Source organism: Trichechus manatus, unplaced genomic scaffold, assembly GCF_000243295.1.
Source record: "Trichechus manatus latirostris isolate Lorelei unplaced genomic scaffold, TriManLat1.0 scaffold00044, whole genome shotgun sequence".
Taxonomy (NCBI): Eukaryota; Metazoa; Chordata; class Mammalia; order Sirenia; family Trichechidae; genus Trichechus; species Trichechus manatus.
Window position 1 is genome coordinate 9545710 of NW_004443980.1, and position 27723 is coordinate 9573432.

Consider the following 27723-nt stretch of genomic DNA (forward strand, 5'->3'; position numbering starts at 1 on the left):
AAGCTCAACGAACCCCATATAGGATAGACCCCAAAAGAAAATCACCAAGGCATATCATAATCACACTCGCTAAAACCAAAGACAAAGAATCCTAAGAGCTGCTCGAGAAAAACAAAAAGTCACATACAGAGGAGAAACAATAAGACTAAACTCAGATCACTCGGCAAGAAACCATGCAGGCAAGAAGGCAATGGGATGACATATATAAAACCTTGAAAGAAAAAACTGCCAGCCAAGAATAATATATCCTGCAAAACTCTTGTTCAAATATGATGGTGAAATTAGGACATTTACAGATAAACAGAAATTAAGGGACTATGTAAAAACCAAACCAAACTTACAAGAATTATTAAAGGGAGCCCTTCAATCTGAGAACAAACAACATCAGACCACAGGCTGAATCCAGGACGCACGATCATACCAGCCAGATACCAACCTAGGAAATGAACTCTCAAGGACTATACAAAACCAAAAGAATTACAACAGGGAACCAGAGAGGTTAATCTGTAAATGACAACAACATCAGAACAAAAAGAGGAAATAAATGGTGTAGGTATAGAACCTTCTAATGGAGAGGAAGGCAAGGCTATACCAAGTAATAACAGACTGGTTCAAGCCTAGGAAGATAAGGATAAATTTCAAGGTAACCACAAAGAAAGTTAAACCTAGTCATCAAAATAAAGAAGAAAAACAAAGTCTCAGTAAAAAAAAAAAAAACCTACAAAAACAAATGAAAAAAAATCCACAAACAAAAGGAATTCAGCACATGAGAGTAAGAGGAACAAAGAAAACAGCACCACAAAAAAAAGGCGCTACAAAATGACAGCAATAAACTCACACCCATCAATAATTACACTGAATGTAAATGGCCTAAAGGTACCCATAAAGAGACAATGACAGAATGGATTAAAAAAACAGGATCCATCAATATGCCATCTACAAGAGACACACCTTAGAAACAAAGATGTAAATTTATTAAAAATCAAAGGATGGAAAAAAATATATCCAGCAAACAGCTACCAAAAAAGAGCAGGAGTGGCAATACTAATCTCAGATAAAATAGACTTTAAAAACAAAATCCACCATAAAAGACAAAGAAGGACACTATATAATTTTAAAGGGGACAATCCATCATGAAGACATAACCATAATAAACATCTACGCACCCAATGACAGGGCTCCCAAACACATAAGACAAACTCTAACAGCACTGAAAAGAGAAATTGACAGTTCCACAATAATAGTAGGATACTTCAAACACACCACTCTCGGTAAAGGACAGAACATCTAGAAAGAAATTCAACAAAGATACAGAAGACCTAAAGGGCACAATCACCCAACTTGACCTCATAGACATATATAGAATACTCCATCCAACAGCTGCAAAGTAAACATCCTTTTCTAATGCACATGGAACGTTCTTCAGAAGTAGACCACCTTAGGCCACAGAGCAATCCTCAACAAGATCCAAAATGCTGAGATAATACAAAGTATCTTCTCTGACCACAACGCCATCAAGGTAGAAATTAACAGGAAGAGCAAAGAAAAAAAAATTACATGGAAACTGAATAACACCCTGCTTACACATCACTGGGTAATAGAAGAAATCAGAGATGGAATAAAAAAATTTCCTAGACTCAAAAGAGAATGAAAACCCATCATACCAAAACCTATGGGACACAGCGAAGGCAGTCCTCAGAGGCAATTTATAGCAATAGAGCTATATCAACACATCAAAAAAGAAGGAAGGGACAAAATCAAAACATTAATTATACAACTTGAACAAATAGAAAGAGAACAGCAAAAAAAGCCCACAGCCACTAGAAGAAAGGAAATAATAAAGATCAGAGCAGAAATAAATGAAATCGAGAATAGAAAAACAAAAGAAACAATCAACAAAACCAAAAGTTGGTTCTTTAAAAGGATCAACAAAATCAACAAACCACTGGCCAGACTGACAAAAGGAAAACAGGAGAGGACGCAAATAACCCAAATAAGAAATAAAATCTGGGACATTACAACAGACCCAACTGAAATAAAAAGGACCATAACAAAGTATTATGAAAAACTATACTCCAACAAATTTGAAAACCTAGAAGAAATACAGAAATATCTAGAAACACAATACCTAACCAAACTACCACAAAGTGATGTTGAAAATCTGAACAGACCCATAACAAGAGAAGAGATTGAAAAGGTAATAAAAAAAAAAACTCCCAACAAAAAAAAGCCCTGGCCCAGATGGCTTCACTGGAGAATTCTACCAAACATTCAGAGAAGACCTTATACCAGTACTACTCAAATTATTTCAGAACATAGAAAAGGAAGTGACACTTCCAAATTCATTCTATGAAGCCAGCATAACCCTGATACCAAAACAAGGCAAGATGCCACAAAAAAAGAAAATTACAGACCACTATCTCTCATAAATACAGACGCAAAAATTCTCAAAAAAATTCTAGCCAATAGAATTCAGCATCATATCAAAAGAATAACACCATGACCAAGTAGGATTCATACCAGGTATGCAAGGATGGTTCAACATTAGAAAATCAATGTAATCCTCCACATAAAGAAAAGAATCACATGATCATCTCAACTGATGCAAAAAAGGCATTCGACAAAGTCCAACACCCATTCCTGATAAAAACTCTCAATAAAATAGGTACAGAAGGGAAATTTCTCAACACAATAAGGGGCATCTATGCAAAACCGACAGCCAACATCATTCCTAATGGAGAGAGGCTAAAAACATTCCCCTTGAGAACAGGAACAAGACAATGATGCCCTTTATCTCCACTCCTATTTAACATTGTGCTGGAAGTCCTAGCCAGAGCAATAAGGCAAGAAAAAGAAACAAAGAGCATCTGAATTGGTAACAGAAGTTAAACTGTCCCTGTTTGTGGATGATATGATACTATACATAGAAAATCCTAAAGCCTCCACGAGAAAACTACTGGAACTAATAGAAAGATTCAGTAGAGTAGCAGGATACCAGATAAACATTCAAAAATCAGTCAGACTCCTATACACCAATAAAGAGAACGATGAAAAGGAAATCAGAAAATCAATACCATTTGTAATAGCTCCTAAAAAATAAAATTCTTAGGAATAAATCTAATCAGGGATGTAAAAGACCTATACAAAGAAAACTACAAAACACCTGGCTTGTGTTATTATACTACAGTTTTCCAAAATGTTAACTGTTGGGGGAAATGTGATCTCTCTGTATTTCTTATAATTGCATGTCAATCTGTAATTTCTCCATAAAATTTTCAATTTGAAAAAAAAAAAAAAGGATCCACACAGAGAATAGACACGTGAGGACAAACTAGGAAGCAAAAATCTTTATTTTTAAAAAAATTCATTTATGAAAAACAGCAATTTCTAGCCAAATAATATAAAGCATTTTAAATTAATTTTTTAAAGTATGTACACTCTTTGTATAAGTAAACACTTGAAACTGTACAGATTTAAACAAATAATCATTTAGCAAACAACTGGATCACTATCATCTACTTAGTTATTAGCACTGTGTAAAGTGTTTGAGTGTCTCAGAAATAAAAAAGTCAAAACACAAGAACGAGTGCCATTATATATTTCTGTCCTTAGCAACACACTCTGCTCTGTACATCAAATTTGATGAGTCACAGTACTGTACAACAATTGTGCCCTCATTTCTTTGGAAAGGCTATTTAAAAATAAAATATACATATAATACATAGAACTGGATCTTTCCAGTCTGTCATTAAACATGTATTTAAAACAGTAAGTAGAATAAGTACAATCTTCTTCATTCGTTCCTTTCATTTCAGAGAATGAGTATGGACCCTATTTACCATCTAGCTTCCGGATATAGAGAGTAGTAAGCTCTATTAAGTAACATCCATCACCAATTGAAACTGACTTGGGGAACAACTGACCAGTTAGAAATGCCAGACATCGGACGCATAACCCATCTACACATCAGGGAACAGTCCATTGGAGGGTGTGAACCACACTGCTCGCGTCACTGTGGAGAGTGACAGGCACCGAATGCACCACCAGGCCCTCTGCCCCACCGCCAAGCCCCTGGCAGTGCCCCACTGCCAGACTAGTGTTGAAACAACTCACAATTCTTTTTGAACCAAAGAAGACAGGCTACGTTTACTGTAACGTTGGAGGCAAAAACAATCCCATCAGGAAACAGGTATTTGTAGGCAGTCGTAAATGTGCATAATTTATTTCATGATCCCTGACACGGTGTGGTAGGTTTAAGGTGTGGGCATTTGGCTCTCATCATCCTTATCTTTGTCAGGAAAATGTATTCTGCTCTAACAGGACTGGAAATCCGAAAAGTTTGGGATGAAGCACAGCCAGCTGAAGACATGGGACATGAAAGTGTTCCCTTTTCAAAGAACTGTTAACGCCGAAGGCAGTGTACAGAGGCTGGTAACCCTAAGCTTCATCATGAGATCCACTATTCACCAGGCTCCCCGCTCTCTAGTGCCAGATCTGAGACACCTTAACTGATAACTCCCCACTCACAGACACTGGCTATTGTACCACGAAGATTCTCATTAAAGATACTGCACATACCTCTTCATGAGGAGGCTGCAGCTCTCTGCTTTTGAACATTCTGCACCTAAGCAACTGAAGGAGTAGAGATTCCGGGACCTTCTACGAGGCCCTTGGGTCTTTAAACTACCTCACATTAAACATAAAGAAAGATAACAGCCTGAATTCCCAGGAAAGCAGAATGTGTTCTCCGAAGCATCCAATTTACTCCAAACTAAATTCAAAATGATAGGAGAAAACACTGCATTAAATATAGTGTAGAAATAAACAGTTCTGGAAGTAAAAAGACATAGTCACTGTGGAATGCTCAGTGGTGGAAAGTATTGCAGTATTTCATGTTTTAGCAACCCTTACTCTTAGCAGCCTTCTGACAAGCTGTGTTTCTGTGAAGCCCATCTCTGCTTGAATTACAATACTACTTTAACGGTTTTCACTGCACACTTTGGTGACAGCCATCTCCCTGCAAGCCCACCGCGGTTACCTCCTAAACACTTCCATTTCTGGTCAACATTTAAATGAGGCAGTTACCACCACTCAAAGGTTAGTCTTTGGCATTTTGATATTTTTAAAAAGGGAAACATCGATCTTCTTAACACTTTGCTTAACACTCTGCAGTCAGCACTGAGCAGCAGGCTGGTGTGGCTCTCAGGGACGCTTCCACATACAATTCCTCAATGTCCTGCAGGCGGCAAGACTTCCCAGCTGCTCCTACTGGACACACTGCTTACACGTACAGCCGACTGGCCTGGTTATTTAGAACCCGACAGCAGTAGGTTCAGCTGAAAAGCAAAGTGAAAGGTTATGTTGGGTCTGCTGTGGAATACCATAATCAAGAAAGTTGTTTTGATCCTCAAAAGACAGAATGAGAGAAGTTTAAGGTCATTAAGGGACCAGTAAACATGGCTGTGGAGTCCCTGGGTGGTGTAAATGGTTAAGCACTCAGCTACTACCCAAAAGTTGGCAGTCCGAATCCACCCAGAGGCACCTTGGAAGAAAGGCCTGGCAATCTACTGGAAGATCACAGCCATGAAAACCCTATGGAGCATGGTTCTACTCTGACAGATGGAGTCACTATGAGTCAGAGCTGACTTGACGGCAACTGGTCTGGTTTTAAACACGGCTGTAAAGCATAAACTGGACGCAGCAGTGCTGGGCTGCTTCTGGGTACTGAGCACTGTGCAGGCCCCGCTGGAGTGACATTCCACTGTGCAGTCACCATCTCTATGTCCTCAGTCATTTCGACCCAAGGAGGATGACAGAAAAAAACATATACAGACACTGACCAGTGACCGAAATATATCTAAATAACAAATTCTATCTTTTTCTATGCAGAGTGTGTTTGGGAAAGAGTTGTGTGTAAAATGAAGTTTCTAAGGGACGTTTTAAAATGCGCAAGAACAGATATGACAAATGGGTTTCACCTCACACACTAACTGCAAAGGGGGGCCATGGCGCCGGAGCCTGGCTTGGGGACCCGGGAGAAATTCACCATGGACTGGACAGAATGGCAGCCTGCACCTCGCATCTGCCACCCAGGCCCTGGAGACTGGCAGCTAAGTCAACCTGGCAGTGTCCTTTCTATAAATACAAACTGTTTTGGTAATCAAAATAACTCCCTCAGAGTCCCTTTTATAATTGACACCTGCCAATGAGAGGGACTCAAAATCACCTCTGTTTTTTTCCTGCTAAAAATATAAAACCTGAATCTAACCGTGTGGCCTCACCCCACCCTGCATTTCCTGAAGAACTCAGAGCACACTACCTCACTCTCTTCCAACACTACTCCTGCCGTAATTCTTGATGATTTCAACATCCAGATAGATAACCCTTCCCATCTAGGCCTCTCAGTCTATGGCACCTTTCCGTCAATAATCCCATCTCTCACCCTACCTCTGGCACCCACGCCCATGGGCATACCCTAGACCTTAACATTACCCATAACTGCAACACCCCCTGCCATAATCTCACTTCCAAGCACCTCACTCTGATCACCACCACTTATCACCCCTTCCATAGGGAACTTCAATGATCTTCTGACTCCAGCAGGATTTATAATCTCAGGGCCCTCCTACCCTGCACTTCCTCAGCCCCCTCTTGTCATCATGCTCCTCCTCATCCACCGTAAAGTCTGTGGCCAATCACTGTAATCACTCCCTTACGTCGACACTAACTCCCTTGCCCCCACCCTGCTGTCCCTTGTACCATCCTGCCAAAACCACCCGAGGAAACACAGCTCTCCCTCAACGCTACATCTGCGTTCGCGCAAGTACAACTGGAAGGAAAAATCAGACACTCAGCTGAATGGTCTCCCTTGAACTCATAACCACTAAACTCAACTGAGCCTCCTCCTCAAATCTCTAACACCTGCTCCCCTCCTTGCTCTCAGGGATGCGCTGGTTCTTATTTCCCAAAGGATCTGAAGCAGTCAGGTGAGAGCCTCCATGAGTTCCCTTGGTGTTCTCTCCTTTTCCCAGGACTGGGCCCCCATGTGCTCAGCAAAAGCTCCATCCCTCCATCGGCTCCTGAAATTCCATCCTCTCTTCTCTGCTCACGGACAATTTTCCCCTTTCTTTGGATCTTCCCTATGAATATTCGAACATATATTTTCCCCCATCATAAAAAAAATTAAAGGGGGTGGGTGAGAAAGGACACTCTAATAACTAATAAAAATAGTTATCTAGAGGAACCAAAAAAAACCAAACCCATTGCCATCGAGTTGATTCTGACTCATAGCAACCCTGTATCTACAGGAGGAGGGAGAAAAAAGGCTGGTGGACAGAACTGGAAACAGAAGAAAGACTTTTCCAAATTTATTTTGTTCTATAATTCTGACTTGGGAACCATGTAAATATTTCACATAATTAGAAAACAAAATTAAATGAAAATGGGGAAAAACTCTAAATTTTGAAAACAAACCTAACTTTATATCAAGTTAGTGGTTTAACCACACAGAAAATAATTATTCCAAATGACTTTATAATAAAATATTTTGCCTGTACAACCCTAGAACTGCAGCGAAGTCTTTAAAAAAAAGACTCACTTATCCACACAAATGAATATTATTCAGCCATAAAAAAGAATGAAGTACTGATACACACTACATCATGGATGAACCCTGAAAACATGGTAACTGCAAGAAGCCAGACACAAAGGACGATATATTATCTAATTCCATTTATATGAATATCCAGAATCAGCAAATCCATAGAGGGAAAAGGTTGATTAAATGGTTGCCAGGGGCTACAGGGAGAGGGCAGTGGGAATTTGCTAATTGGTATGGGGTTTCTTATTGGGGTAATGAAAATGTTCTGGAATCAGGTAGTGGTGATGGTTGAACAACTCTGTAAATATACTAAAAACCACTGAAGTGTATACTTTGAAAGGGTGAATTTATGGTGTATGAATTATCTTTAGCAAAAATAAATAAATGACCCCATTTCCCCTCCAACTGCCACCCATTGTTCTCCCCCCTATTACAGTTAAACTCCTCAGAAGACTTACCTTCACTCACTGTCTCCAGTTCTTCTCTTCCGATTCCCTAGTTACCCCAATCAGGCTTTCAGCAACCTACCACTCTCCCCAGAGTTCTCTACTCAAAGTCACCACAGACCTTTGTGCTGTTCCACACAGTGATCAATTCTCAGTCCCCACCACACTTGTTCTATCCTCCCGCATTGGAGAAGTTGATCACTCCCTTCTCTTTAAAGCACGTTCTTCTCCTGGTTTCCAGGATACAACCATGTCTTGATTTTCGTTTCATCTCCTGGCCACTCCTTCTCAATGTCTTTTGTGGGTGGGTTTCTCCTCATCTCCCTGACTCCTTACTGTTGAGTACCCCAGGTCTGTCCTCAGCCTTCTTTATCTGCATTCACTGTCTTGGTAATCTCACCCAGCCTCATGGCTTTAAATACCACCAAATGCTCACAACTTACACACGTACGTCTTCAGCCCAGCTAGCTCCCTGATCACCTGTCTCATCTATCCAAACACCTTCTCAAAATGTTCATCCAGACGTCTAAAAGACATGTCAAACTTAACACAGCCAAAACTGAACTCCTGGTCATGCCCCCACCTCGCAAACCTACTCCTGGAGTTTTCTCACCACCAGAAATTGCATCATTCTTTCACTGCTCAGGCCCAAATCCTTAGAATCCGTCTTTGATTCCCCTCTCACACCCTATACCAATTTATCAGTCAATTCTGCCCCAAATCAGACCACAAGGAACTCCTGGACCACTGCAACAGCCTCCTAACTGGCTTCCTTGCTTCCACGCTTACTCTTCCAGTCTACCTGCAACCCAGTAACCAGGGCGATGCTCTCGAAACAGAAGTGCGTTATTATCAATCACTTCTCTACTCAAACCCTCCAACAGTGTTTCATCTCACTCAGGGCAAAAGCCAAAGCCTTACAGCATCTAAAAAAGTGACTGGCATACAGTAAGCACTTGGAAAAAAAGTGTGAATGAGTGAATCAATGCACGTGTGTACTCAGTTACAACATAAAACATATTTCTTACGTGGATTAGAAAAGATTTTTTAAACACAATGACCTACGTTAGAGGTTACAGAGGGATAAGAAAATGATGGAGATGCCTAACTGCAGTCAGGAGCACAAATCAGGTGGGGTAGAGAGATGCCCACCCAGAGATCCCTTCAAGAGAGGACGCCGCCCAGCTGCAAGGAGCATGGGCAGCAGAGAGCTCCAGCCATCAGCTCCTGTAGGGTCTGCCTCGGCTGCAGAGAGCTGCCTCCCTAGAGGGTAACCTAGGTTCATGGCTGACATAGCAGGGGCACAAACATCTGGCCCACTCGGCCTGGCACAGGCTGCTCTGACAGGCCATACGCGCTCCAGAGCTCACTATCAGGTTGGCTGGTGCTTTCCTCAGCCTGCACCACAGTTCAGCTTCTTTCTCTGCCCAATCCTATTTCCACCCCCCTTCTTTTACATGCATTGATCTTTAATAAATACCTTGCAAAATCCATCTCAATGTCTGCTCTGGAAAACCCAACCTACAACTCCAGGTTTATGTTCTTGCCCATCTGGGTAGTTCCCTGAACAAGCCCTTCATTCTCCCATCTCCAAGCTTCACTCAGTCTACCCCTAACTGAAATGCCTTTCAAACTGTTAAAAGTACCATTCATTCTTAAGATCTAACATAACTGCGACCTATTCTTTGCAAATCTTCTCCAGTCCCCCTCATCCATAAAGCATTCTGTTCGTCCTCTCTTATGACACCTATTAACACTCTATCTTGTATTACAGTTGAGAACTTATATCACTTACCATATACTAAACTTCTAAACTACACTGAACTAAAAATCACAAATAAAATATCTTCCAAAGCAGGCTAATATATACATATGGGGCGGGGGCTGTTGCCATCAAGTTAACTCCAACTCATGGAGACCCCATGTGTGTCAGAGTAAAACTGGTCTCCACAGGGTTTTCAATGGCTAATTTTTCAGAAGTACATCGCCAGGCCTTTCTTTCAAGGTGCCCCTGGGTGAATTTGAAGCTACAACCCTTCAGTTAGCAGCAGACACTTAACCGTTTGCACCACAACCCAGGGACTCTTCTTAATACGTAACCCAAAAACCAAACCCACTGCCATCAAGTCAATTTCGACTTATAGCAACCCTATAGGACACAGTAGAACTGCCCCACTGGGTTTACAAGGCTGCCATCTTTACAGAAGCAGACTGCCATATCTTTCTCCTGCGGAATGGCTAGTGGGTTTGAACCGCGACCTCTCCGTTAGCAGCTGAGTGGTTTCACCACTAAGCCACCAGGGCTCCTTCCTCCTAACACTGAAAAAAAAACAAAAACTAAACCTTTTGGCGTCGAGTCAATTTCAACTCATAGTGACCCTACAGGACAGAGGAGAACTGCCCCACAGGGTTTCCAAGGAGGAGCTGGTGGATTTCAACTGCCGACCTTTTGGTTGATAGCCAAATGCTTAACCACTGTGCCACCAGGGCTCCCCTAACACACAGTAGGTGCTTACTAAGAATTTGCTGGCCGAACTGAATAAATGAATGATAGTAAACACAAACTGAGCTCTATATTCAGTCTTTTTTTTTACTTTAAAATGAAGAAATAAAACAGAAACAGTTCTGACATCTATTCTAATCCCTAAAATAACTTACTTTTTCCATTTAAAATTTGGTCCTCTTATTACGCATATTTAAAATAAAAATGTTCAGCTACCTAAATACCACTGTGAGTCTTTCACAAACAGTTCATTTATCTGAAACACAGCAATTTTCAGTATCAGTTATAGAAGGGATTTTAAAAAGTTGAAAATTATGAAGCAATCCCCAAAAAGTCAGAGAGAGCAACTGTGGTGTGATGAATCGCTTTTATGTGGCCTTTCTCGCCATAGTCTTGCGACTCCTACAAAATGACTGGGTGGGACGATGCAAATAAGGTGCTTGTGGCCCAGCAAGGGGACTGGACAGCATTGCTTATAATGCAAATAAGGTGCATGGCACCCTTGTGGAGATGGGACCATGCAAATAAAATGTACAAAACCCCAAGAAGGAGATTGGTCAGTTTTGCCATCCCAGAGGCAGGAAGTGGGGACCTCACTACCACTAATAAAGAAGAGTTGGGATCCTTGCATTTAGAACCTCTTAGACCCAGGAGACAGAAAGAGAGAGCTGTAACACCAGAGACAGCATGAGACAGTGAGAAGCAGTGGCAGAGAAATGGTGGCAGCAGAACGAGGAGACCAGCACAACATGGCACGGTGGACTTCCTGGCCCATGGAACAAGGCAGTTAAAGTGGGTGTGCCAACCCATGGAGCGGGAGAGCTGAGTGCCTTCAGGCCGAGGCTTACTGACGGAGTGGGGTGCCTCTGGTCACTTACTAGCGGAGCTAAAGAGATTTGTAATACTTACCAAGCAGGGCAGAGGCCAGGCCAAGGGGCCAAGAAACTGTCCGAGAAACAGCGGAGAGACCGTCCTGACCAAAGAACTGTATCCTGAGTTGTTGCTTATCCTGAACTGTGACCTGTTACTTCCCTAATAATAACTGTGAGTATGGTCTGTGAGTTGTGTGTGGCCACTGCAATGAATTACTGAACCCAGCAGACAAGTAGGGAGCGCTGTGGGCAGGACGACTGATGTCAGCATTGGTAAAAAGGTTGGAGGGTGGAGGTATGTTTGACCTTCACCTCACAGGAATCAGCCTTGGGCTGTTGCTGATGATTCTTCCACCTCGTGAAGTGAGAGGATCTCTGACGCCACCGCACCATTTCTACAGAAGCTCAAAGTCTAAATTCTTGCCCGTCAGGATCAAATAATGTGCAATTTTAAAATTAAAAATAAAAACAAGGTTACTCAAAGACATTACCACCCAAATAAAACAACCAAGGTGGGAAAAAAAGTAACCAGGGTCTTCAGTCTATGGATTACCTGTTCCATGGAAGGACAAGCTATGATCTGCGTATCTTCAGGGCTGAACTCTTCCTTTAACAGAGCATGGATCTTCTGGAAGACTTGCTGAATATTATTCTTAGGAAGAATAAGAAGAAATCATATTAAATGAGTAGCTGAAAACATAAACAGTTGTCTTAAACAAAAAGCATTAAGAATGTGAAATCATAATGAAATTTGCCAAAACAATTAGAGAAAACGTATCTCTCATGGGATTACTAAAGACACATAATCTGCACTCAATATATCAGAAGCTAGCATTACCTAACTAAGATCTGTCAGATAATACTTATTGGAAACTAAACTCTAGCAAGCCCTATGCCCCCAGAGAATAATAAGAGCCTTTAGCCCCAATTTCTTACACAAAAGATAATAAAGTTCCCAGACACATAAAATGTAGTTTAAAAATCAACCAAAGCCTTGGCTAAAAATGTGAGTTCAACACAGAACTGGAAGTTATGAGTCCTAACTCTGCTCTGACATTTAATCCCTTGGGGGCCGCCACACACCCTTTATTTCCACAACTCCCCAGTAAAGTGGGGTATAATTCCTGAAACGCTGCTCACCCAAGTGTTGGACCAAATCCAACGTGAGGGTTAGATTATTTATTTGCTAATTTCTGCTTTGAAAGACAACATATTGAAAACTTAAGACAAAGTGAAAACCCGTTGCCATTGAGTCAACTGACAAAGTGAAGGTGGCAAAAAACATATATGTACATTTACAGATAGAGCCCTGGTGGCACATTAAGAGCTCGACTGCTAACCAAACGGTTGGCAGTTGGAAAAATCCACCAGCTGCTCCTTGGGAACCCTATGATCCCGTCCTATGGGACAGTTCTACTCTGTCCTGTGAGGTAGCTATAAGTCAGAATTGACTTGACGGCAATGGGTTTGGTTTTTCGGTTTTGTCTGTGTGTGTGCATGCGTGCGTGCGTGTGTGTGTGTGTAAAACCTGTGGAAGCCGGAACCTGTGTAAGGCAGAAACCTGTTAAGAGAAGAAAAACTGAAATATTTTCCACTAAAACGAGCAACAGAAAAGTGATAAGACTGCACCCTGTCAAAGGTGAAAAATTTGCAAGACAATCCCTTCGAGTTCTGGCTTTCACAGGTTTCTCTCTCTCCTTAAATCATTCCCTCTGATTTTATACATATACATATAAAATCAGACTGATACAGGTGTTATAACCTCTCAAGAATCACAGGGATTGTTAATCAACTTCACTAACAGTACACCAACATTTTAAAATGTCTCTAGGAAGAGGAAAACGGTGTGTACATGTGGCAAGAACGTTTGAAGAGATTAGTCAACATTCAAATACATTATCATGATACTCACCCTAACAGGCTTAAACAAGATGAATTCAGTGTCTTTATTGGATAGGTACAGTGACATACTTCTCAAGGTCAAAGGCAGCTTTGCTTTTATTGTCTTATAGGCACTTGACACAAGGTCACTGACCTTTGCTGGAAAGAAATTAACCTCGTTAGTGTCACAAAGAAGAGCAGACACATTTCCATTTTAATTCAGAGGGGAGAAGGACTCTTTATTTCCCCAAAGAATTTCTTTCATTTTCCTTGTTTATTTATCTAGTTCAATCACAAGCCCTATAAGCGTTCATTATACAACTACTATATATAAAATTCTCCTCGCAAGGGCTAAGGCTGCTGAAGAACTCCCTCAGCATGCTTCAACACACTCCTAGGGGCTGTTACTGGGGCCTTTGGAATTTGAAGATAAGAGATAATGTTTGGGTTTTTTTTTTTTTTTTAAAGTGATTTTCAGAGAGATACTAGTAAGAATTACTTCATAATAAATCAGCTTATTCATGGCAGAACTGACCCCCAAACACTAAGAGATGCTCTCTAAGATGCTTGCTAAGGTCATTCAGAAAATACCCACACATAGCTAAGGGGAATCTAAATATCCATCTGTTACTTTCTTATACTGTTTAGCACCAAGAGAATAGATTCCAGAAATTTTTAACAATTAACTATGTAATATGTAGTGTCTCAAGTAGCTACACAGAAATCAGTATGAAATATTTAAAAGGCTGATTAATATATTCATAGATACTCCACCTCATTCATAATTAAAGAAATGCAAATTAAACAATGAGACATTTTGAGATTGGTAAAAACTACCAAGATTGAAGATAGCTATATGTGGTGCCTTAAATTACTTAATATGGCCCTTCTATAGCCATGATCTTAGTTACTCCCACACAATGATTGGGTGGAACTATGCAAATAAGGTGCTTGTGGCCCACCAAGGGGATTGGACAGCTTGTTGCTAATGCAAGTAAGGTGTATGGTACCTGTGATAGTTAAGGTTTTGTGTCAACTTGGAGAGGGAAGGCTGATGTTAAAATTGCTAAAAAGCTGAAGAGAGGAGGCATGTGTGACCACCGCCTCATAGGAATCAGCCTTGGGCTGTTGATCTTGATTCTCCTTCCCCCTTGTGAAGCTAGAGGAGGTCAGACAACTCCAGCATGCCAATTTTACACCATGCTTGGCAAGAGTGTGGGGTAACAGCACCCTCACCTGCTGCTGATGGGAGTGTAACTGGTTCACCCTCCTGGGAGGAATATTAGGCAACATCCAACAATATTTTAAATATACGTATTCTTCTCATACTTAACACTTCCACTGCTAGAAATTCACCCCATGGATATACTCACAAAATACCAAGATATGTGTGTAGAGTATATAGAAAAACAAAAACTGAACATAATAAATAACCACTAACAGGAGAATTATTAAAGAAATCATGATATAGTGATACAATTCTATGCCTCTGTTAAATAAAATGGGTAGAGCTAGATATGCTAATATATAAAGAGCTCTATGATACATAAGCAAAAAAAAGCAAGGTATTTAGCACAATCTCTTTTCTGTAACATTTTTTTTTAAGTCCATATATGCTAGTATATAAGGAGCCTTGGTGGCAAAGTGGTAAAATGCTTAGCTGCTAACCTAAAGGTCTGCAGTTCAAACCCATGAGCCACTCCATGGGAGAAAGATGTGGCAGTCTGCTTCCATAAAGATTACAGCCTTGGAAATCTTATGGGGCAGTTCTACTCTGTACTACAGGGTCGCTGTGAGTCAGAATTGACTCAATGGCAGTAGATTTGGTTTGGTTTTATGCAAGTATATGCACAAACAATTTTGGGAAAGAAACTGTTGTTGGTAATTACCTTTGAGAAAAGGGCTAATTTCCATGGTTTCAATTTTATACCAAGCAAATGTTTTGTTTGTTTTGAATGAGGAGGGCTGTGGCAGAACAGGGTAAGAAAGTGCCAATATTCTCACGAAAAGAGAAAAATCCAGGAACTGCTTGTGGAACAATCTAGACACTGCTTATCTTCCATGAAATAGATGAAAGCTCCCCAAAGACACTTCAATTCCATGGACTCTACTTACTATATCATCACTAAACACAATTCCAGGATTACTAAGTTAGTTTTTAGACTCCATGAAAATCAGAAAGTGAGCATGCAGGCTAGTGAACCAGTCCTCAGGGTCCTCCTGCGAAGGTAGATTCTCCCGAGTAAATTAACAAATTGGCATCCTAACTTAGAACTCACTCTCCTTGGAGTTAATGATGAGATGATCCCAGAGAAACTGATCAAGTCTGCGTACACCAGGAGCCCTGGGCTTCTAGAACAGAGAGGCCAAAGACAGCCCCTAGATTGTCCTTGATGCTTCCACCTCAAGAGCCAATAAATTTCTTTGACATGTAAGTATGGATTTCATGTATCACAGATTAAGAAAAACCAGCTCCACCTCCACTGTGGCTGAATGGGCCAGAAGACACAACAACTAGGTAAACTGAACTGTCACTGTTACATCCATCAAGATCTCTTAGAAAGAAATGAAAATGGTTCGATGACAAAACACATGGCCCTGCTTCAGTCTGCATCTCAAGTCCTTTTGTCAGTTTCCTTCTATCGCCTCCTGCTTTCCTAATGACAGTTCTCACAACGCTTAAGCACAGGATGCACCTAATACTGAGAGTTCTGTTAGGACTTCACTTGAGAAAACGATGGCCACTATTTTGAAGGGAAAGGGGAAAGAGCAATACGTGAATTATGCATCCAGCCCCCAGGCTTAGCTGTACTAAATATGCCTCTGCCTATTTGCTGGCTTCTGCCTATTTTAAGATTTATTGCATCCAAGAGTTTCATTTACATAAAAGTACAAAATAAAAATCAGCTCCTATTTCTAAATAACCCTTATAAGTAACTGAAACCTTGAGCCAAAACGCTCATATTAATCCAAACATCATCATCCTTTAAGAACCATGCTGAGTTATGGCTGAAAAATTTGCTTCTTGATTGTGAGAAGAATAGCTGAATAGGTTGTTAGCACTATGGCAGACCATGATTAGAACCTCCAGTATTCTCAATAAAAGAATCTGGTTTTCTGTCTTCTGACAGCATGTACTGCATCAAGTGCACTCACTGTCTTTTAGAAGATGTAGTTGAAATTTTAATCTCATAAAAAACCAAACCAAATCCATTACCGTTGAGTTGATTCTGACTCATGGTGACCCCATGTATTACAGAGTAAAATAGCACCAGAGGGTTTTCTTGGCTGTAATCTTTACAGAAAAAGATCACCAGGTCTTTCTTCCATGGAGCTGCTGTGTGGGTGTGAACTGCCAACTTTTAGGTTAGCAGCCGACTGCAAAGTGCTTATGCGACTCAGGCTCCTCAGCTCATACACCAATACCAATGTTTAATAAAGACAGTAGAACATTCACTATCTCCATCACAGAAAACAAAAGATCTTGTGCATATCACAAAATTCATTTGCAATAAAAAAATCAATGCAAACTTGTACTGACATCAGCAAATTCAGAAGATGAATCTCTGAAATCTTGTCTTCCTTTAAAATACAACTGATAATCTGTACATTTAAAAATCTTCCTAAGAGATACACAGCTACTCTTTGAACTTCTCAGCTCATCTTCAAATTAGCCTGAGGCATTAACAGTGACAAAATTTTGGAGAGCCTTAGAATGGCTTCAAGGCTTTTTCCCAAAGAAAATGAATACCTGACATTTAATACATAATAATACAGTCACAGACAAACAATAGTATTAAAAAGCAGATTCCAGATGAGGTGCCTGTAGACAGTCAACGTTCCACAGCTGCTAAGCCAGAATCAGTCTTTGGTCTCTCACTATGAGCAAAGAGCAGCCCTCAAGCTGGACCCAGCTCCACCAATAATTAAGGCACTGATTCTTTCACCATTTTGTCCTTTTTAGTTTCAAAGAAGCCACGTCACTATATGGGCCAGTGGATGACCAGAAATGTTAATCTCACAAAATGACTTATTCTAATTTGATGGCAACTTAAAATGTCACAGAATGTACCAAAAATAGCCCACAATGTTAATCATAATTTTAAATGTTAATATCTATTATTTAAAAAAACCTCTAGCACAAAAACAGTACATTTAGCAAAGAGTAAGGCTGAACCATCTCAGGCTTTTCTGCCAATCAGCAATCAAGGAATAATAATGCCTGCCAATTCCCAACCAATACCTCAATTCTTACAATTTTTTTCAAACACTCTAAAACGTTAATAAACAGACGAGGTAACTTGCATAAAATGTGGAACAAAATAATGGCCCAACATTTATTCAGCTAATACTTGACAACAGGAGCACTCCATAATTTCATCCAGTCAAATACAGTATTTTCATCAAAGCTCTAACACAATGAAAGTGGGTACGTAAAAACCAGCAGACTCAAAGGGTCTCTATCTAAGCCATATTTTCTTTTAAAGTTTTATTTTTTAAATAATATTTTATTGTGTTTAAGATGAAAGTTTACACAGCAAATTAGGTTCCCATTTAAAAATTTCTACACAAATTATACAGTAGTATTGGTTACATTTTTCACAGTGTGTCATCATCATTCTCATTCATTCCATTCCAGTTGTGCCACATTTCATTTTTAACTAGGTAATTTTTATTTTTTTTTTTATTCCTTCTTTGGACTGCTTGCTAAAATGCAAGTAGTGCTGGCCAATTAGGACATATGTCAGCTCCAAACTGAATCATGCATGAATCCAGACCTTAATACCCCAAAGTGAACAGGAAACCAACTCCCAGTGTTCAGAGCAAGGACTATGTAAACGCAAATTAACCAACATCCTAAAAAAGAAAGCCGAAACAGTCAAATCTGAATACCTGGTTGTGCCCAAGGCTGCTGTGAGAGAGTATACTTGGGACCTCCCTGACTGGCCATTGTTTTTAATGCTGAAACCTGGTAGAGGAGAGAAAAAAAAAAAAATTTCCATTTCACCAATGACAAATTAAACCAGTACTGCTCTCAAAGGCTGTAAAATACCATCTGAACCTATTAAACATAGTGATAATCAAATGTGTAAAATGTAAAAAAAAAAAAAAAAGACGTCATAATCTTTTACAGCCAAGAAAATTTTTTTTTCCATACAAAAATTTATACATACATTGTTACGTGACCCTAACTGCTCTCCCCATACTGTGACAGCACACTCCTTTCCACCTCTGATTCCCCATGTCCATTCAACCAGCTCCTAACCCTCTCTGCCTTCCCATCTCACCTCTGGACAGAAGCTGCCTGTTTAGTCTCTTCTATCTACTTGAGCTAAGAGGCACACTCCTCACGAGTATAACTTTATGTCCCACAGTCCAGTCCAATCCCTATCTGAAGAGTTGGTCTCAGAGACTGTTTTAGTTCTGGGCTGATAGAGAATCCAAGAGCCATGCTTTCCGGGGTTCCTCCAGTCTCAGACAGACCATTAAGTCTAGTGTTCTTACTAGAATTTGAGTTCTGCACCCCACCTTTCTCCTGCTCCATCGGGACTCTCTGTTGTGTTGCCTGTCAAGGCAGTCATTGATGGTAGCCGGGCACCATCTAGTTCTTCTGGTCTCAGGCTAATGAAGTCTCTGGTTTATGTGGCCCTTTCTGTCTCTTGGACTAATACTTTCCTTGTGTCTTTGGTGTTCTTCATTCTCCTTTACTCCAGGTGGTTGGGACCAACTGATGCGTCTTAGACGGCCGGTTGCAAGCTTTTAAGACCCCAGACGCCACTCACCAAAGTAGGATGCAGAACATTTTCTTAATAAGCTTCGTTATGCCAATTGACCTAGATGTCCCCTGAAAGCATGGTCCCCAGACCCCTACCCCTGTTACTCTGTCCCTCAAAGTGTTTGCTTGTATTCAGGAAACTTTTTAGGCCAATAAACTTTTTAGCAAAACCTCTTCTGTGATTTCTTGGGAGAATTTTTCAAGAGTATATATACTGGCATATACTGCCTTTTAAAACAACCATTACCAATGGCCTGAAACATTCTGCCTGAAACATCTGAGAGTAAAAAGATAAAAATGAAGCTCTAGAGAAATGTCAGCATAAAACAGGTCTCTCTTTAAGTCCACTGCTGTGTTGATACTAAATTATTATCACATGTACTAGAAAAACATCACCCTAGCAGGACAAAATCTACTTCACACACCTAGAAGGTCCCATTTCTTATTATGTCATAGACAGAATGTCATTAAAACAAACGAACAAACCCGATTTTGTAAAAGCATCAAAAGGGACACCTGACCAACTAGTGCTCCAGACCTAGACCTGGAGTCCCACCTTCTAGTGGTCTCACAAACATTCACACCTAGTCATCTGTCTCAATTCCTCAGCATCACTCCAACTCACAGTGGTGCATTCAGCTGCTTGGGGAAACACTGTACTTGAGGTGGCAAATTCCCATGAGAGTAAGGACTGGCTGGGAGAGGGGGGCCAGAAACAGCACATAGCATTTTTTAAAAACAAATTGTTGTACGGAAAAGGTCCAGGCTATGCCCTCAGCCTCAACTGGAAAGTCTCATTAGAAAACCTGAGCACCAGCCTTCAGATTTTTCACAAAGAAGACCATGAGATATCTTAGAGGATGGGCTCAGATCCCCCCAGCTCTATTTCTACCAAGTTTATACTCTTGGATCATGGTAGGCCTTTACTCATGCTGCCCCATGTATTTAAAATCATCCCTTTCCTCCTGTCCTCACTTCCCAGTCTTTATTTTTACTGTGAGATTCACCTTTTAAAAGTGAATCATACACATGACTAGAGATTGATTAGACAAGGCTAGAAGAAAACCAATGCTCAACTTTAGTGCATATTATCCCAAATATTTTCCACTGTAAATATATAAATATACTAGTACGTATAAATTTAGAAAAATGGGAACATATTGTTCTGCAAACGTTTTGCCTCCCCTTAAATCTATATTTTGGACATTCTTCCATGTACACCAGTTATGTTCCAACAGTAATAGCCGCCTGTCATTCCACTGATCATTCCAGAACGTAACCAATCTCATAACAATATATACTTAGGCTGTTTACAATTTCTTTATATTAAAAACGAATACAAACTTGAATAGTCATCTGTATTTACTAACCAGATAATTTACTCACCCTTAATTCAAACTTTAAATAGGATTTTCTTTAAAAGTTTTCCCTAATTAGACCTATCATTCTTTTTTAAACTCTATAGGATGAATACAGACCTATTTTCTCACAAAGTGTTACTGTAATTATTTGGATAATGTATACAAAATTTACATTGTTGTATACGTCTTAATGTTTACATATTTTTTCTATCTTGATTTCCCATTAGGTTATAACTCCTTGAGAGCAGACATTATAGGTCAAATTCTATCACAAGTACTATATCAAGAAAAAATGTATAGTGTTGCCAAGGAAATTAATAACACTTCAAAGGGAACATTAAGAACAAATTTGCAATATTTTAGCAAACTGCTTGAAAGAAAATTAATACTGCTAGATACAAATTTAAGTTTTTAACAAACTGGGCCCACTGAGGGCAAACACTTTCAGCTTAGCTAGGAAAAAAAAAAAAACAGTTGTCTAGTTGATTTTGACTCATGGGGACCGAATACGTATCACAGCAGAACTGTGCTCCACAGGGTTTTCAATGGCTATGATCTTTTGGAAGCAGATTGGTAGGCCTTTCTTCTGAGGCGCCTCTGGGTGGACCTGAATGACCAACCTTTCGGTTAAGAGCCAAGAACTTACGATACTTCCTTTGAAATGTCTTAATTCAGATTTTTCCCCTTAAACTTGTCATACTTTACTATCAAATAATATTTCTGCAGTACTTCATATTTAAATTTATAATTTTATTTTGGTCCTCATAATAACCGTAAGTAGGGAGGACAAATGCAATAGCTATCTCCATTGCAGAGAGTAGAGAACCTAGTGTTATGGACTGAATCGTGTCCCCCAAAAAGACATGTTGACACCCTAACCCCTGTACCTGAAGATGTAACCCTGTATGGGCAGAGGGCATTTCTTGTGCCATGTTATTGAGGCCGTACCAGAGTAGGGTGGGTCCTAAATCTGATCTCGTCTGAGTTGTCTCTTAGAAAAACAGAAAACAGACAGAGACACACACAAGGGAAAGACAAATGTCATCTGAAGATACATCTAAATGCAGCCAAGGAATGACAAGAAATACCCCGGGCTACAGAAGCTGAAAGAGACAAGGATCTTCCCACTAGAGCTGACAGAGAGAGACAGAGAAAGAGACTAGCCCTGCCAACGTCCTAAATTAGGACTCCTAGCCTCCAAAACTGTGAGAAAATAAATTCCTGTTCTTTAAAGCCACTCACTTGTGGCTAGGCAGCACTAGCAAACTAAGATAACCAAGGCTTGGAGAAATTAAGTGACTTGCCTAAAATTTTAGTTAGGAGGTGACAGAAAAGCATCTAGCACCCAGCTTTCCGGACTCTAAATTCTTTGCTCTTTCTACTATACCCCACTATCTTTCTAGTCCTACTGAAGAGTTTGTTTCAAGCAATATTCAGCAGAATGAAATTCTGTAACAATAAAAAAAGGAGCAGTGGTTTTTGCAGTATGATAGAAAATAATCTGACCCAAATGTTTTCATATGTAGCTCCCCCTCTCTACAATATTACATTCCCAAGGGCCATACAAATAGCTAGAGAAAAGGTTATTTTTCCAGGGGCAGGAAAAGAGGCAATAGCACATACATGTTCTTCTAGTATTTTATTTTTCTCAAGAAAGACCATTAGTTATAACAAAAGTCAGGCAGGATGTTTATACAAGACAGATTGAGACATGGTAGAAACGTTTATCGCAGATCTACTGGGTCACTCTACAAAGCTTCAGATCCTCAATCTGTGAAATGAATGCTTTACTTACTCTAGGTACCAGGGTGTGGTAAGAAATAATGAAAATAAAGTATCTCAAAAAGGAGAGCCTAAAGAAGGCTCATAAACAAAAAGGAGTCACATAAACAAAAAAGGCCAATTTATAGCAGGTAAAGGGAATCAGAACCACACTGAGTCCTTGGGCTCAAAAGTAAGTCTTCTAACAATCCAAAAACGTTCTCTATACACTAACATGGTTTACTTTATTAAGTCAACCCATGTATGTGAAAAATCAGTCCAAACTTAGAAACAAGCTGACGATATTTTGCTGATGAGGCTTAAGTCCAACTGGTAAATACTGAGACCTTCAAACATACAACCAAATGAAAGATGAATTACTGTTTCCTTTCTGTACCTATGGATGTTGTTTTTCTTGCAATCATTTATAAAATTACAAGTACTAGCTGTCTTATAAAATGCCAACTACAACAAGAGGCATTTGCAGATAATAATGCAAAAGATTCTGCATTTGCAGATAATAATGCTGAGGTTCACATTTAAAGAAAATCATTGTACAGTTTTAAAATCTTTTACTCTTTTTCCTGCTATTCAGAACATTAGTTAATGCTCACAAGGTAAAAACTGAAAAATGTTTTTCACAAATTTTCTAAGAAATAATGTTTTAAATGATCACATATATTTGTGTGAACTCTAGAGCTTATATTTTGTGTGTGTGTGTGTGTGTGTGTGTGTGTGTGTGTGTGTGTGTGTGTGTGTGTGTGTGTGTGTGTGTGTGTGTAGGTATCTATCTTTGTCTCTGACTCTCTCTCTATGCCAACAGGACAGGAGAAGGGACCTGAATTTAGAATAAGACAATATAAAGAGTTGCTCAATCCTCTAAGCTGTAGTATCCACTAAATATTTTGATTAAAAACTCAATGAGGAGCAGTAAGGTACCCGGGTTGAAAGAGAAAAAGTGAGGCAAGTGTGAGTGATCTGAGCAGGGGCAGCACAAGACTGATCAGGATAGGATAAGACTGACCTCGCTATGATGATTAGAGGCAAGGTCTTCCTTCCCCCTTCCCAATCCTATAATGAAGGGACTGTAAAAAGAGGTCCCCATGATAGACATGCAGCATGGTCTACAGAGAACTGTTATATAACTTAGACTTGAATAAATATATTCTACATAAACCTGTAATTCCTTTTAAAAGGTTCATAGTGTATAGGTCTTCCAAAACGCACAATGGCAGAGTTGTACCTGATTTATCAAACTTATACTAAGGTCAACTAGGACAACTATATCAGTGAATTTTTATTCCTTTGATTTCTAGAAAAAACAGCACCCACTGCTGTCGAGTCGATTCCGACTCACAGCTACCTTATACGACAGAGTAGAACTGCCCCATAGGGTTTCCAAGGAGCAGCTGGTGGATTCGAACTGCCGACCTTTTAGTTAGCAGCCGAGCTCTTAACCACTGTCACCAGGGCCCCAGAAAACTAGGCAGGGACCCTTTAATCCTAGATTTCATTATAACCATTTGCTTATTTCAGAAGATTCGTTCTGCTGCTCTGTTATTGTAGAACATCCATTTACAATACTTCCAGCTAATATTAATGTGAATGCTCTCCCAAAAATATATATTGCAATCTACAAGCTGGTTTTCCATGAGGATAATTTCTGTAAAAACTATGATAACTTACCTATAAATTACAAAGTATCAATATTTGCACTATTTTTTAAATCAAAACTCTTATCAGAAACATTTCCACATCCTTTTAAACCTGTATGGGGTGGAAAAAATACACGTACACCTCCCCGTCAAGTACGTGATGCGTATGAGAGGGCTAAGATCCACCAGACCAGGGCCATGCGCCAGTGATAAACAGAAGAGGAGTCTGACTGTTCCAACATTTCTGTAAGTCACAATCGACTTGACAGCAATGGGTTAATATTTGCTTTTATGGTATTGTTTTATCATTATTTAAAACTAGTATCTTCTGTCTTTATCACAGTCTGCAGGCATGTTAGTGTAGACAGGCAACAGGTTACCAATGGCCCACCTGTTTCGCTGTCTCTCTGCTATTTCATGGATATATGTCATCTCTCCAGTTAAGACTAGTGAAGTAAATTTGAGAGAAAAGGGCCATCATATTTTTATTCTTTTTATTTATTGTTTTTTTCCTCTTTTTATGATGTCCTCTAATACAAACAGCAGAGGTTTAATAAACGAAGAGTTAATCTTAAGACTTTTTAAACATCTACATGATTTTAGGAAGTCCTTAATAAGGAGATTTAAATAAAAAAAGATGAGGTTGAAACAAGAGTTTCAAAACAGTCATGATCTCAGTTTTTCACTGCTGGCATCAGACAGCGTAGCCAGCTGGTGAATTTCAGCTAGATGACAGAAAAATAGACCAATTATTATAAATCCATCTATCTGGTGATTAATCCACCTATCTGGTGATTGATATGCAAAATGGAAGGGCACAATAACATGTAAAACAAGGAGGAAAATAAATGGCCCATGTGAAGTGACAGGAAGCCCTGATTTCCAGGCCTGTGGTCACTGCCAGGCTGGGTCCAATCCAGAAGAAAGTGAGTCAGAGACCATATGCAGATAACCTACAACGGGCATAAATGGGACATAGCCAACCAGGGGTCAGCTACAACTAGCTCTGCAATATTTGCACTCATTCGCTTAAAAACTAAAACGTCTGCAAACCTATCTAAACGTCCTCAAACCAAAAAGCTTCCGCCAACAGGAAAGAGAGAGATTTCCTGGACTGAATCATTACTTCTCCTCCTGCCACAGTTTTCACCAGAGGGTAATTCAAAAGGAGCTATGGGGAAGAATTCACAATTACTCTAACAAATATGCAGCAAGGCCTATACCTTGGTCAGGAACTCCTCCAGCTGCTCCACGAACAGCTTGGTCTGCTGCTGAATAAACTGCTCACAGGCCGACTTCAGATGACGGTCTACATCTTTTTTAGAGTCAAGATAATACTCTCTTATCTCAGGAGTGCCCTTAAAAAGAAGATGACAATTTCCTCCTGTTTTTATGTGCCTGGAAATTACCACACAGGTAATGAACGTAGTGTATCCCCCACCACCAAGGAAACAGACTCCTCCTCACCTCCAACAAGAACTCTATCAAGGCATTGTTGCTATTCAGCCTAAAAAATCTTGGAACAGTCATAGGGTTCAGGATTTTAAATGCTGCATCTGTGAAACAAAACGACTCGTCCAGTGAACATGCAGAATGTCAACAGAAAAGCCTACTTACTGTTTCAATGCGCAACATACACTAGGTCTCTACCACCACAAAGCAAGAGCAGTGTCGTTTCCACCGCTGAGTGGGTGAGGGAGATGGGGGCCCGTGACAGCTATAGTATACGCACATACTCACTTTTCTAAAGTCAGAATTGCAAAAGGACCGTTCATCTCAATTTTTCATTTAAACAGAAAAAAGAAAAACAATAAATGGTATTTTTTTAATTGACATCTTAAAATTTCACTGCTTTGCTTTTTAGGGTGTTAAACAGGCTTTTTAAAAGTATCCACATACTTACCCAGCTTCTTCATTAAGGTCCTGGCTGGCAAAGAAATTTATTCATTTGAAGCACAGTGAATAAACTAATGTGCCAGCCAGAAAGAAAACACCATAAGGACATATTTACCCCTTAGCCTCCAGACTAACTAGAATCTCTGCAAAGTACTAACTGAGGTCTCACTGATGTTCAAATGCAATAAGATAGAACAATTAGTTGTGAGAGGTTAGAGGCTTAAAAAGCATAGACAGCAAGTATTATTAAGTGAGAGCAAGAAAAGGTCATTGCTTTGCTTTGCTTTGCCTTGCTTTGCCAGACTGGAGAAAGCAAAGCTTCAGTTCTTCTAGCTCTGGATTTACAAGCACACACTACACAGCAGTACTTAAGTGCCTTTGACCCTGGTGGTAATGAAACAGACCCTCTCTCTATCAGATTCTGTATTCACAGTAAAGCTTTAGTAAATGGCTCTGCTTCTACTGTCTTTTTTACAAGCTACCTGAAAGAGTCTGTCTGCAATAAACAGAATCATCACCATATGGTAGGCTCACATGAGCTTTGTAACATTCTCAGGAAAACATGCTTTAAACTAAATTTTGCCAAAATTTAACAACATTTCATTTTCTTACACCTCAGTGGATCTACACTAGAATCAAGCAGCAACAAACTGCATATTAGGAAAAACTGAAAGAAAGCAGATCCACCCATCTCTACGCTATGACTTATGGAAGGTAAGGACTACGCGCAGCCTCATTCTTCAAGGAAGGAGCGCCACTTCCACATCTCGCACTCAAAGGGGAGAAGGAAAACCAGCAGAGGGTTGGGAGATGGAAGCCTCAGATGAGAATAAGCTTTAAAAAATGATATGCTTTTATAAATTATATATATATGATATGTTTTTATAAATTATATATATATAACCAGGTTTATGGCCCTTTCCCTGACTTCATGATCCCACCACTCCTTCGTGGTACAATGAACTCTCCCATATTACCCAGGTTAGGAATCATATACATTAATCTTGCTTCAAACTCTTACTAACACTGTGACCTGCTCTATTGAGTAAATCCAAGAAAGCAAGTCAGACAAAAGGCTATAAAACAACACATTTAGAAAGAGAAGCCAAATCTATTTAAGGTGGTGCAGAAGAAGAGATGATGCAGCCAGGCATCAGCATGATGATTTATAAAAACACATCATTTATATGTCTATATATTTATGTAAATATATATAATACAAATATAAGTAAAATACATACAAAAAATTATAAATAAGATATACATATCTTCATTCTGTAAAGGCAAAAGCCAGGAAATCTGACTGGTGCCTTACTTTTAAAAAATCTCAAAGTATATGAATAAAACATAGGCTTGCTACCCAAATTCCAGCAGTAGACAAGCAAAGGTATCCTTCATGGAAGAAAGGAGAGAGCATCAGGAACAGAAAAGGAGCAAGCTTGTTCTAATGTGACTCCTCATTAGACCACCTTGGCGCACAGGTGACTTAAGTCCACTACCGAACAAGCACAGTCACGAGGGAACTGAACACTTGCTAGTCTTGGAAATTCTCTAGAGGCTTTCCTCTGAACCACAGAACACAGAAAATAATCTGAGGGACTATTTTCTCAATTCTCCCAATACATAGAAAAGTTAATTCATTACATAAAGGGATGGCTTAAAGCATTAGGGCTTAATTCTCTCTTGGAAATGGTTAAGAAAAGATGAAGTGCAGAAAAATTTTTAAGTAATTAAGGGCAATGAGGGATATTTATGGAATAGCCTTAACATCTTAGAAAGTAACTACTCTGATCTTTTACAAATCATCTCTTGTTAATCCAGTCAGAGACAAACTGTTAGGATGGACGAATCATCTTTCCCAGAGTAACTTAATGTCTATTACTAACTCAAAGACCACATCTACATGGTTACTTTAACAACCAGCTGATTTGATATCAACAATAACATTTAAGTTTGTTGAAGCACCTGCAGC

At 39.7% G+C, this 27723-nt stretch overlaps 1 protein-coding gene across 3 annotated transcripts in view; it reads right to left on the bottom strand.

The window, feature by feature from the left end:
• Positions 1–3253: 3253 nt before the first annotated feature.
• The window catches only part of COG3 (component of oligomeric golgi complex 3), an 80249-nt gene continuing 55779 nt past the window's right edge, over positions 3254–27723 (bottom strand). Inside the window, exons 18-23 of one of the 3 annotated variants that reach the window (XM_004376595.2) lie at positions 25323–25411; positions 25079–25213; positions 18196–18271; positions 13334–13461; positions 11975–12073; positions 3254–5336 (exon numbers count right to left, since the gene is read on the bottom strand). In XM_004376595.2, coding sequence (XP_004376652.1) covers positions 5307–5336; positions 11975–12073; positions 13334–13461; positions 18196–18271; positions 25079–25213; positions 25323–25411 — 557 coding nt within the window. In that variant the 3' untranslated portion in view covers positions 3254–5306. Of the gene's footprint in view, positions 5337–11467; positions 12074–13333; positions 13462–18195; positions 18272–25078; positions 25214–25322; positions 25412–27723 lie in introns of those variants that run through there. The other 2 variants (XM_023731594.1, XM_023731596.1) reach the window with 2 other exon arrangements.